At 35.2% G+C, this 13,686-nt stretch overlaps 2 protein-coding genes across 2 annotated transcripts; one reads left to right on the top strand and one right to left on the bottom strand.

Moving 5' to 3' along the window:
• Positions 1–8,148: 8,148 nt before the first annotated feature.
• Positions 8,149–9,716, bottom strand: LOC114317119 (putative ribose-5-phosphate isomerase 2). The gene has a single exon (XM_028263817.2). It carries the CDS (start codon positions 9,189–9,191, stop codon positions 8,376–8,378), a length of 816 nt encoding a protein of 271 aa, XP_028119618.2. The 5' UTR covers positions 9,192–9,716; the 3' UTR covers positions 8,149–8,375.
• Positions 9,717–11,629: 1,913 nt separating this feature from the next.
• Positions 11,630–12,893, top strand: LOC145800730 (PKS-NRPS hybrid synthetase cheA-like). The gene is made up of 2 exons (XM_082890461.1): positions 11,630–12,366; positions 12,524–12,893. The coding sequence occupies exons 1-2, from the start codon at positions 11,630–11,632 to the stop codon at positions 12,891–12,893; spliced, it is 1,107 nt and encodes a 368-aa protein (XP_082746587.1).
• The last annotated feature ends 793 nt before the right edge of the window (positions 12,894–13,686 follow it).

Below are 13,686 nucleotides of genomic sequence, written 5' to 3'. Positions count from 1 at the left end.
CAGGCATATCATAACCTTCAACTCGTCTTTGGCTTCGGCTCCGACTTTGATTGGCACTGGGAATATCATATTCTACCGAAACTGGATCACAACCTCGACCACGACCTTGACCTCGTCCTCGCCCACGCCTTGTCCCCGTTCATGGTCTACATCCAATTTACGACGTCGTCTATTTGAAGCAGTAGGTGGGACACGTTGTTGATATTCAGAATCCATATTATCTGCAAAAAATAATAAGTGTGTGTAATGAGTATGTGTGTAAATAAAGAGAGTGTGTGTAAAATTAATGAGAGCGTGTGTAATGACAGTGTGTATAAAATTATAATAAGTGTGTGTAAATAAAGAATGCCCATGCAAACAACAATATACGTGCCCATGGTGGGGAAATTATAATAAGTATTTAGTCAAGTGAAATTACTAATAAGTGTTTAACAAAATTATAATAAGTGTGTGTAAATTATAATAAGTGTTTTAATATACAAAAGAAGGGGGAAAAAAAAAAAACCTGTTCGGAAGTTCACAACCGAAAATACATATTCTGTTCGGAAGTTGAAATCCGAAACAAAAACATAATTTCAGAAGTTGAGTGTTGTCCAAATTCAATTTTTTCGGAAGTTGACTATCAAAACAATGTAACATTTTCGGAAATCTACCGGTGAAATTATTGATTATTTTCGGATTCCTACTTCCGAACACATTGTTATATTTCGGTTAATCAGTTCCGAACGACAGTTCCAAATCAAAAACTCTACATTCCAAGTGAAAAACTCTACAATGAGGATTGAAAATGAGGATTGAATAGGAATGATGATTCAAAAGTAAACTCACCTAATGAGGATTGAAAATCTGATGGAATGCTTCAATGGGATGCAGCTTCGTGGATGAAAATGCTTCAATGTATTTGCACACCTGGGTTGCTCATGGTAAGCTTCTATGTGATGGAATGCTTCAATGTATCTGCACACGGTAAGCTTCAATCCTCAAGGTTGAAGATGTAGCTTCAGTTTCAATAGGTGTGTGTATTTGCACTGTTGGGAGAGCTGGGTTTGGGGTCAGGGGTGTGTGTGTGTATGAGAGTAGATTTGGAACTCACCGTGTGTGTAGTGAGTAAACTGATTAGAAATTAATTTTTTTGGTGTGTATAGTGAGAAGGATGCGCAAAGAGGAGATTAGGTGTGTGTATATAGAAGCTCCCCTGATATCTTGTGTATCCTGTGTTTTGATGAAATACCGCTAAAGTGGTTGATATCAGATAAATGAATTGGTCATATTTTTACACAGATTTGATGAAATTTTGGTGAACTATTAGAGTTGTCCTAAGAAATTGCACCAAATGAGCCCTTTTCTCCGTTTGATAGTTAGATTAAAATCAACTTATTAACTTACAAATAAATCACATGATTAAAATAAACAAATAAAAAAATTGTTTATAGTTGTGTTATTCTGATGGGCGCTAGGCGCTTATCTTTGTTTGAAAACATATTAATTTAGTAATTTTTTAATTTTTTAACTAAAATATGAGATAAAAAAAAATTAATATTTTTGGAATGATCTTTTATTTTTTATGAAAAAATGTGTAAAAAGTAGAAAGAAAATAGAATTTTTGATTTTTTGGTATAAGTGGTTGACTTTTTAATTTTTTTTAGTGACTTTTTGACTTTTAAACTAAAATATTGATTTGTCAAACGAGGCCTTAATGTACTTATGAATTGCAACAAACAAACATACTATCCTCATTACGACTATTATGAATCAAGTTACTCGAGCTAGATTGGTGTTCCTCTTGTTAAAAATTGATTGGAGATTGACTTGTACCGTAAATAATTTTAAAATTCGTTAATTTATCATACCAAACATATAAATGACTTACTGCTCAACTAAAAAAAACTCATGATTATTAAAAATTAAACTACTTGAATTAAGCTCGTTGTCAGTTTGATTAAATTCTATTTGAGATCAATGTGAAAGATAAACAAGTCAAATAACCAAACCTAAACTATCTACTACTCGGTTTGACTCAATTTATTTACGACACTAGTACTCGAGGTCATGGGGAAAGAGAAGAGATAATATCTAAAGCCAGCTAACTCCTATCTGCAACACCAAACATGAATATATGATCTCTCTTGCTTCACATATAATCTCTAATGCTGCAAAGTGACCTGAATCCAATTATCCAATAGTGGGCTCTACAATCAACAGACATAGTCTGCAGACAAGGATTGAACAATCTTAATTGGCAACTAACCATATGGCCTTTCCAGTTTATAACCAATTAACAGTTCAAATTTTTGTGAGAATTCAAACAAGTAACATTCAGAAGTTCAATATATAATCACACTAGCATTCAAATTTGTGATACATCACTTTACATACAGTGTGTCTGCAATGCGTGAGATAGAGAACTTAGAGAACTTGGTTGCACGAAGTGGGGGCAGGAAGTGGGAAAGCGAGGGCATATATAAGTTCTCGCGATTGGAAGTGCATATGAAAACGTGTATAAACTATATATATCGTAACAATTATTTTTTCTGCTTAGTTGTAATATATGAATTAAAAATATGAATAAATATTAGAGATTGATTATATCAACTACAAATAATCACTATTAAGTATATTAAATATTAGGTAAAAAGGAAGTACTAAATAAGTTTGAGTAAATTTTCTTTTGTTTTTTGAAATTTGTATATTTGAGAGGCTGTCTCAATTGAGAGTGAATTTCTTCCTTGACATAAATGAGTTCGTTAGAAGTTGGTTATTTAGAAATGCGGAATCAAGTTTGTAAGAAAGGTCATCCAAGTAGGAGTTTCCTGCTACTACGTGTGCTAGAGACAGAGAGAAACCGGAAAAGTGAGGGAGTTCTTAAGCAGTTGACAACTACATAGCCATGTTAGAGTAGAAGTTTGTTCCTCCCTGAAGTTGATATTCCATGGAGCCAAGTTTCCAGCAATAAAAGGATGATCATAAACACAATTTGAAGCCATAGCAAAACACTGGCTCTTCCTTTAATTCCTGTGCTTCATCAGCAACTAAAATAAAAGATCAAGAAATAGAAGACAGTTATTTTTCACAGTGCCCGCAACTACATATCAAGCGTCACCAATCATCAATGCATTGAAACTAATATCAACCTCAAAAAATTATTGCTTCAACAAAATCACAGCAACATGAAAGGCCTGTTAAATAATTTCTGCAACAACTACCAATAACACACAAGATTTACAAGCCATCAAGTATCACTCTTGTATAACACCATATATATACCGTCCCTTCTCTCAGGACGCAAGTCTGGAAATGCACCCTGAGTTCTCATTCCATGACTGCTTGCTTCTCACATATCCTGCACATTCAAAAACAATTTTGCTACATACAAAGTTGAGCCCTAAATACAAACTTTCTTTTTTTTCCTCATTTGTCTATAGCCTGATGTTTCACGGGGGATTTAAATGGTTCTCTTCCAATAATCTTCCGAGTATTTGGGACCCCTCTGCAGCTAAAAATATAAGTAATATTTCATGACTTCTATCTCTCTGTTTTTCCAAAGTGATGCTTCAAACTAAAATCAAATTGAAGTAATACACAATAATTCCAGTCTTGACATCCCATGGTAACCCTAATAAATGGTGAACTCTCTCCAGCATATATACTCACAAGTTACAAAACAATTTTGTGAGCTAGATATGATTTCCATGAAATTCCCAACTTCTTAACAAATACAATTTCATAGCCTTCAAATTCTTTAAACATTCTTGCCTAGAGCCTAATTGATATCCTCAACAATCTCGCTTGTCTTGGTCGCAACAGCCTTCCCTGCCACCTCATGCTACAAAGGTATGTTGTTTGACAGCCCCTTCCCGTTAGGAGCAAGTTTTTATCACTAGTTTTCCATCCAACATAGGGAGACAAATAAATAAAATGTATAACTGTAGTGCCATTTTACGTTTGAAAATCTAAATTTGTCATACAGTGGTCAATCTATTCATATTCTAAGTCTTTACTAGTATATAAACATTGGCACAGGATGCTCTATACCCAAAGCTCAAAGGCACAAGATCTAATTTATAATTGACTGTGTGGTTGTGAGTGAGGTGACAAGGGACAGGCGCCTTTTCTTTAGGACAGGGGATCCCAGCCCATAAACATTGATGGTAAATACTTTGACACATTTTATCACTATTAAATGCGCACATAAATACACTAACCATGCTTCAATTACTGAGGGAAAATGATGATAAACATGCACTAGTTCGTATTATATTATGCTTTCATAATTTGTATCAGATGAGAAAAATTGGAAAAGAAAAAAGCTTATTAACGCATTAAGTACAAAAATTTCACAGCCCAAAAACTGTTTCAAATCAACCATGAAGTTGAGCGAGTATTTTATATCCATGCAAAGAGATATACTACATTCAATTTTCACATTTGATAATTATGATAATAAAATAAAACTGAATTAGTTTAGTATCATATACATATATAAGCTTATATTGAAAATTCAAGACCTCATCTGTTTAGTTTTCCTTAATGATATTCATCCACCCCGAAAGAGAACAAATCTTCACAAATTTACAAGATAGTGGCAGTTGTAAACAATAGTTGCACATGCAAAGGAATCAATGCAATAAAATAAGAAAGCAAAAAATTATCAATGAAGGAGGTCCAGAGGCAAACAAATAATCAAAAGAGAGTTTGATTGATGACAAGATAAATTGATGTCAATAAAATTTCAAATCAAAATAAAGAAACCTTGCTACCTAGTCTGTTTGGTTTAGTTTTTGAATTTTTTATTTTTAATGTTTTTTTCTTTGTCTATAGTAAACCTTTTCATATTTTTGTCTTTTTTTTTTTTTTATAACTTTTTTAGGTGCATCTAATAAAATACTTATAAAAAACAGGTTCAGACAAAAAAAAAAAAAAAAACACCCGGAAATGTGACAATTTTTTTGTTTTTTGTCTTTAGTGAACTGTTTGTAGATTTCTTCACAAATATTTACATTTTAAATGCATCTAAAAATTAAAACAATTTGACTAAAATATGAAAAAAGCTCACTGGAGAAACAAAAAAAAAAATCAAATAATGTAGAGATCAAAACAATAAGCAATCAAGGTTATATTTATTATTGTTACCATCAATGGAGCCTATATGGACAATAGCAATGTAACAAGCTTCCAAACAAAAAAAAAATTCTTTCACCAGCAAAAGAATAAACTTGCATTTGGGTTTTTCTCGTTTCTGAAAAATTCATTTAAAGAAAATGAACTGGCCCCGCAAGCCAATGTTACTAGCAAGTGGGTAGCTTGTACATAGAGGAATGAGATCAGAGAGGAGAAATTTCAAACCTCATAACCATCTGCCAAAACCAAACAGAAGAGAACATTAGCATGCCTCTGATCAAAGTTTACCCCCATAACTTGCATAAGTTGCATGAACAACCAATCAAAACATAAATGCAAGACCAAAAACTATTGTGTAACATGAACAAGTTTGATCATCTGTTAAGATATCAACAAAAAGCCACATAAACACCAATAATCAGAAACAAATGTCATTTTCCCTGTAATTGTAGTGCTGTATATTTTAAGCGTACATTCACAAATTAGAGAACAAGCCGTAGCTTACTTGTAGTCAGCACTTGCATCAGTTTCCCCACAAGCTGTAGTTATGCCTCCACTGCATTAACAGTTCACATTGCAGAGTCTTGGTCTTGAATGAAAACTAGTTGGATGATAGACTCACAGTTGGATGATAGACTCACAGTTCATTCACCGAACTATTCTTCCCAATCAATAGATACAACCTCCCAATGACCTTGGAGCTCAGCTGCAATTTCGAAGCAGAAGTTGGCATGACATGCAAAGCAATGATCATTAATACACATGATATCATTATAACCTCCTGCCCCAACTCTTTGCGGTGATTCATTCTACAACTGTTGTTTGAGTTCATCTTAATGCAATCCTTGGAGTGAAAGTCCATTCAATAGAGGGTTTCATAATGTTTTTCTTCAGAATGTAACAGGAATATTTAGAATATTATCTCTTGAGAAGCTATCATATTGATAACAAATAAGACCTCAGCTAATGCTGGCCTCATTGTCAATTCTTTGTTACTGTTTACGAAGCAAAGATCCCCACAACCTTCAAAAAATTCAGTAGTCCATACTGAAATTCCATAATGCTGTGTTTAGATCAGGAATTTGGATAGGAATTTGTAAAGGAAGAAAGAAAAGTAAGGGAGATGTGAATGAAATATGAAACACAGCCTAAATGCAAACTACAATAATTGTCTGAATATTTTCAGTATTGCAGATCAGATAACCAAGGAATTCACAAGTAACTTCAGAAATATATCACTACCTTAAATGCTCTATACTATATTACTACTTCGAAAAGCAGTCAAGGTACATGGCCAACAAGGCCAACTCCCATAATGCAAAAGTTGCATGAACCAATTGATTTTTTATTTACATATATATATATATATATAGAGAGAGAGAGAGAGAGAGAGAGAGAGATGTTCACAAGGACTACAAAAGTTTCAAAATATACAAGTTCAATGATCTCTTAAGATGTCAAAAAACAATTATTAATAACAATAATCAGCTTAATTGACAAAGAGGTGGAACCACAGAGGTAGATGTCACAGAAAATCAGCAAACAAAAGATGGTTTGGATCATTGAATTATCAATGATTCAGAAAAAAAGAATTTCAACTGCACTGAAGTTAACTTTTAAGACTGCAAATTGTACCCCAACAAGCATTGCCTATGTCTAGCACATTCTACAAAGTTTCAGTCTTACATAATAACAAGCTCGATGATAGGGAAACACTATCACCTAATGTTTACCCACCTTCCCAAGCAATAAATAGAATCTCTCAGAATCTGGAGCGCTCTGGTACAAGCATAAACTGGAAAAACATGTAAAATAGTTATCCAAGCAGTACTCTTGTAAACCTCCTGCACCAACTCTTCTTAAGAGGAAGCCCCAGAACTCACCAAGTTCAGTGTCACAAATTCCATGGAGGAAAGGTTCATATTGAACCATGGGACTCATAATATTTTCCTTCAAAAAGCACCAAGAATGTTGACTTATTTCCAATGTTGACTATAAGGCTTATTTGGTTCACTGGACTGAGCGGGAATGGAATGGAATAATCATTCTTTAGGGGCTCATATGGAATGAATGGGGAATGATGATTCCATTTGTAATGCATTTTGTCACTATTTTGTTAGTCAACCAAACATGGAAATGAACATTTTGATGGAATGATCATTTATTCCATTTCATTCCAATGAACCAAATAAACCTAACATTAATTAAAAATTGTCACCCTGGGTGCACTGGCCACCTCTTCAATTCTTGTGATTGATTAAAAGTAATTCAAAAAATTTGGTAAGCCATACCGGAATCTATAAAGCTTAGTGACAAGTGACTATTATTATGTCCCATTTTAAAGCTCAGAGAGCCAGTGAACTCACATGAAAAAATATGAAATGCATGGTGAAGCTAAATGTTCCATGGCATGTTAATACCTCAGAAAGCAGTCATGGAGACTTGCTTTTGCTCAGGATTACATTGAGCATTATCCATGTCAGTCATTCCAATCCTTCAAAAAGGTTGTCAGCAGTCAAAAGAACAATGTACAGCTTCTTCACATATTTCAGTCAATTCAATTTTGCAATCTAAAGCCAAAAAATTAGACCTTCCAGTTAGAAACTGTAACGAACAATGTTCAGCTTCCTCACATACTTAAGTCAATTTTTCTTTTCCTCATGTATCATTACAAAAGTGGATGAAAACATTAGCAGATTCATCATATGATAGGGGGGTACAAGCCCCAATCCAAAGATCAAGCTATATCTTCAAATCACTAGGAGATTCCACACACCAGTGTCTCCCAACTGGAGCTATTCATTGCACTAGTGCACATGAAAAAAAAAAAATGGTTAAAAACAGTGATCAAAGACACTGACTAGTATCATCACCAATAATTCAATTAGCACAGAATAAACTATGTTTATGTTGTGCATCATGAAATCAATATTAATATATATAATGAATTAAAAAGTGTTGGAAGTGCAGGATTTACAGTAAAACAATAAAAGAGCATCCAAAATTTTAGAAGCACATAAACAAGCTGTGTTAAAAAAATTTGAGAATTTCTTTTCATTTTCACTAGACTGGTCTCCATACAAGTAAAATACTTGGGGTGAAATTCCCCAATAGTTATATCAAATGACACTAGAACATCAAAATTCTTCCCCTGTTACATTAATTACCAATAAAGCTTCCACTTTTCGAAGCAAAACTTAAATAGCCTAAATATATAGTAATATGTTAGGTACCCAAATCAAACATGATCAGTCAAACTACCTCTGGCTTCCCAGGCCCTGCTTGTTCTTCATCGTGACGCCGAGTTCACCGGCAATTATAACAGTGGTTGCCATGCCAAGAAACATCCCATGCTCTACAACACCCGGGTGCCTCAAGATTGCATCACTAGCAGCATTCAAATCTCCAATATCTTTCTTGAAATACAAATCAATAATATAATTCTTGTTATCAGTCACAAATGGTTTACCATTTTCACCAACAGTCCTAAGCTTTGCAACGCAACCCGCCTCCTCGAACAACAATTGAAGCCTGTGAGCCGTGAATTTCCAACAAAAAGGCACAATCTCAACCGGCATAGCCAACCCACTACCCCCCAAATGCTCAACAAGCTTCGATTCATCAACAATCACAACAAATTTCTTGCAAGCACCTTCAATCATCTTCTCTCTCAGCAAAGACCCACCTCGTCCTTTGACCAAATTCATGTAAGGATCGACCTCATCAGCACCATCGATTGCTAGATCGACAACAGGGTGAGAATCGAGGTCAGAAAGTGGAATTCCAACAGACACAGCTTGTTCATGAGTCATCTTCGAAGTGGGTATTCCAACAATGTTGTTGAGCTTGCCTAGGCGCAAAAGCTCGCCGATTCGATCCACGGCGTGCTTGGCAGTTGAGCCAGTTCCCAAACCCAAAACCATGCCCGATTCGACGAACTCAACGGCCTTGTAAGCAGCGATCTTCTTGAGCTCGTCCTGCGTTAGAATCACCGGCGATGGCTTTGACACCATGATAGCTGACTCCACTGTTGGCTTGTCAGACACAATAAAATGAGGGAAAGCAATAGCCATATTTCAATCAACCAAAATCAATGAATCAATCAACCAAAATCAATGAAACAATCAACCAAAACGAAAATATACAAAAGGAATCGAAATTAATGGTGGGCTGTTTCAATTCAAGGCTTTGGATTAGAAGAGACCCAAAATCATAGTAAAGGAGAGAATCGGGACAGAACCCAGAAATCTTGGATTTGGAGAGAGAGAGAGAATCGAAGAAGATATGGTCAGAGATATTAGGCTGTTTGTGTGGTGGTGAGAGGGAGAGAGAGTTGATTTGGGTTTCTTAAAGTGATTGGAATGGACTGGAATGGAATGGGTGGTGCGTGGAAGCTAGGGTTTTGGATGCATAGATTTATAGAGAAAGGGTTTGAGAGGATCAGAAAATGCGGGAGATGCGAAGGTTCAGAGAGAGAGAGAGAGAGAGAGAGAGGGAGGGGTTGGAATTTAAATTTGGTAAAATTGTGTGGGTAGGAATTGAGATTACCCGAACCAATAGTTTGAATCATATCCGGAGGACTGGTCCTACACGCATAACCTACACTTTTCCTCCCACCTTGTGTTTGGCATTTGGTCTTGGATTATTTTAGTCGAAAATAAATAAATAAATAAATAAAATAAGTTTAAAAAAAATTAATAAAATAAAACATCATATTTAAATTATATATCATTTTATTTTTTTATAAAAATCAAAAATATTAAAAAATTCATCTCAAATGAGAATTTTTAACCTTAGGCTATTTTTAGTAATTTTTTGACTTTTTACGAAAAAATGAGCAGGAAATTAAAAAGCGAGATGCAATAACTTATAGGTTTCATTTGGGAAGAATGGGTTGGATGAGTTTGGGGCTATTTTAGTCATAAAAAGATAAATAGATTTTTTAGTCTAATAAGATAAAATATCACATCCAACTTATAATCATTACATTCTTTCTATCACAAAAGTAAAAAAAAAATCAAAAAGTTCTTCCCAAACAAAGCTTTTTAACCCCAGGCTAAAATAGTCAAAAAACTAACCCACTTCTCAAACGAACCCAAAGTGATTTTTTAACTTTTTAACTAAAATATATAGTTGACAAATAAGACCTAAAATAACCAAAAAAATCAAAAAACTAAAAAGCTAACTCACCGAGAGCTTCTATCTACACACACCAAATCCCCTCTATACACACACTTAATGATATTTAATTTTATTACAATTTTATCCCTAAGTGAAATTACTATTTTAGACATCATTGTTGATTCAAAACATCTCAATGCACATATCCATCTAGAGTTCACATCTGTTGCATCGTGCACACATCCAGCCAATTCAAAACGTCTCCAAGTTTGTAGCTTCATTGAGCTATAAATGAAAGCAGAGTATTCACTCATTCCTAGCTTCTTCCAAGTTCGTAGCTTCTTCCATTAAGCTCCAAGTTCGTAGCTTCTCAATACACTCATTCATCAACCTTCCTCATTCGTAGGGAAAGCATCATTGTTATGGAGGATTTGTCTTCTGAAAATCAGCAAATAAGTGTTTATAAGAAACATAGCGAAGGAAATGTGAGTTTTTTTTTTTCTAGCGTTGTTCGGATAACCAGAGTCGAATTGTATTATTTGGTTCGGAAATCTACTACCGAAATAAGTTTTTATTTTCAGAAGTTGTTGTTCGAACAAAGTAATTAATTTCGGAAGTTGTTGTTCGAACAAAGTATTTAAATTTGGAAGTTGTTGTCCGAACAAAGTTAACTTTTACAACATTCAACTTCCGAAATTTTAAAATAAATTCAGACAACTACTTCCGAATGAAGTAAAAAAAAAAAAATTTCCATTTTATATTCCAAATTTGCAAACTGCGTACCAAATTTATAGTTTCGAATTGCAAATTAATCTTTATAATGCCATTAAAAATTTGTAATGTTATACAAAACATGTAGGAATATGTGTCAACTCAAGGAAGTCAGGTTTGCACAGATTTTGTGTTAGATTGCACTACTCAATTTACAACTGAACAGGTTCACTCTACGAAATTATAATGATTATGTTTCGAATTGCTCACCAAATGTAAATGTTTGATAATATTTATTTGACTGTGTAGGTATTCAAAAGTAAGGATGAATTGCTCAACTGGGTACGTGAAGTTGGAAAGAGAAATGGTTTGGTCATTGTAATCAAAACATCAGACTATGGTGGAGGAAAAAAAAGACCCAGGCTGTATCTTGCTTGTGAGAGGAGTGGCCAATATAGAGCAACAAAGAAGTTAAAACATGATGGCAACAATACATCAAGAATAACCGGTACGAAGAAGTGTGGTTGTCCTTTTGATATAAGGGCTCACAGGTTTACCACATGATGAATGGACATTGACCATAGTATGCGGATTGCATAATCATCCACCTGCGGAGCACCTTGAGGGACATTCATATGCGGGGAGGCTATCAAAGGATAAGAAATCATTGTTAACGGATATGTCAAAGAGCATGGTTCGGCTAAAAGAAATCCTAGTAACCTTGAAACAGCGAGATGCCCTCAATATAAGCACACTTAAAACCATTTACAATGTACACCATCGAAACAGGGTGGTACAGAGAGCTGGAAGATCACAGATGCAACACTTATTGGGTGAATTGGCCAAGTATAATTACATTAAGCGCCATCGGTCTGAAGATTCCACGATGACTGTGACAAACTTGTTTTGGGCACATCCTACCAATTTGGACTTATTTTGGTCTTTCCCACGTATATTAATTATGGATTGCACATATAAAACCAACAGATATCGTCTTCCTCTTCTTGAAATTGTGGGAGTGACTTCAACTGAAATGACATTCTCTGTAGCTTTCGCATACTTACAGTATGAGAGGGTCGATAACTATGCGTGGGTGTTAACTACATTGCGTGATGTCATGGATGGTTTTGTTGTGCCAACAATTATTGTTACTGACAGAGAGCTAGCCTTGATGAATGCCATACAGAAGATATTCCCGAATGGCAGACATTTATTATGTCGTTGGCATATCAGTAAGAATGTATTGACCAAATGCAAGAAAATGTTTGAGACACAGCAGAAATGGGAGAAGTTCAACCATGAGTGGAACTCTTTAGTGTATTCATCTTCTGAAATTCAATACGATGAGCGTCTTAAATCATTACTTAAGGAATTCAGTAGTTATCCTGATGCAGTTAAATACGTCATGGATACTTGGTTGGTTCCTTACAAGGACAAATTTGTAGCGGCATGCACAAACACGTGTATGCATTGTGGCAATGTTACAACGAACCGGTAAGATTACTTTTCTTCAATATGTTATTAATAAATGCCATGTACTTGATTTTAATTTGACTTACATTGAATTGAACAGGACTGAGAGTGCACATGTAAAACTTAAAAGACAATTGGGTTCATGTCAAGTCTCATTTCAGGCGTCATTTGAGAAAATACACAGTCTGCTTGAATTGCAACACACTGATATCAAGGCTTCATTTGAGAAAAGTCTAATTGTTGTGCAACATCAATTTAAACCTTCTCAGTTCAAGGAGCTGCGGGGTAATGTGTCTATCTCTGCATTGGAGTATTTGCTTGTAGAGAGTAAGAGAGCCAATTCCATTGGTATTGATGTTGAAGCTTGTGGATGCGTCCTTCGCCACACTCATGGTTTACCTTGTGCCCATGAGATTGCTGACTACATCAGACAAGATCGTCCTATACCACTTGCTACCATACACTCATAGTGGAGGCAATTTCATATCTCCATATGCAAGAAAGAAGAGGAAACGGGGGTGAGTTGTCATGCAGGAGTAGAGTTGTTTGTGAACAAGTTTAATAAAAGTGATAGAACCATGCGGTTGGAGCTTTTGAAGAAGTTGAAAGAGATTGTATATCCGGGAAGCACTTTTCTTGTTAAGCCGGAGGTGAAACCCAAAACACGTCCTCGGGATTATAAGAATATCAATGTTTCTATCCATTGTGACCTGTGTGCATTTGAGTTGGTGCAATCTGGACATGATTCCTTCTCACCTAGGGATACTCAAATCACTACATTAGCTTCTACTCTGCAAACCAAGAAGAAGCGACCTGTTAAGGGAAAGGAGAAAGTGAATCCGAAAGGGAAGGTATACATTACTAGAACAGTGAAACCTGGTGCATATGTTGATGCTTTCCCTTCTGGGTTGAAACCATACATTAAGTTTGTCAAGGATGTAGCTGCAGATGGGAATTATGGTTTCAGGGCTATAGTTGCTTCAATTGGTCATACAGAAGATGATTGGGCTCAGGTTAGGTGTGATCTGTTGGGTGAGCTGCACACACAAAGAGGAATACATTACACTTTATGAGTCCTACGAAAGGTTTGAAGAATTGACAAGCATATTGTCATACTTTGAAGACAGTCCTAAATACTCACATTGGATGACTATGCCAGACATGGGGCATCTTGTTGCATTGTGCTACAATCTTGTGTTATACCACTTGTCATTACAGCAATGTCTCACCTTTTTACCTATTAGAATAGTGCCAGTACCTCAA

The sequence above is a fragment of the Camellia sinensis genome, chromosome 10 (genome assembly GCF_055761805.1).
Source record: "Camellia sinensis isolate YWXY chromosome 10, ASM5576180v1, whole genome shotgun sequence".
NCBI lineage: Eukaryota > Viridiplantae > Streptophyta > Magnoliopsida > Ericales > Theaceae > Camellia > Camellia sinensis.
This window is presented reverse-complemented; position numbering and strand designations above follow the sequence as displayed.

What these genes read in the sequence shown, in the direction of transcription:
- LOC145800730 (XM_082890461.1), top strand. Translation starts at nt 11,630, where the DNA reads ATGTCAAAGAGCATGGTTCGGCTAAAAGAAATCCTAGTAACCTTGAAA. An exon ending in AAATACGTCATGGATACTTG is followed by an intron (nt 12,367 to 12,523) that starts GTTGGTTCCTTA and finishes TGAATTGAACAG; the next exon opens with GACTGAGAGTGCACATGTAA.
- LOC114317119 (XM_028263817.2), bottom strand. Translation starts at nt 9,191, where the DNA reads ATGGCTATTGCTTTCCCTCATTTTATTGTGTCTGACAAGCCAACAGTG.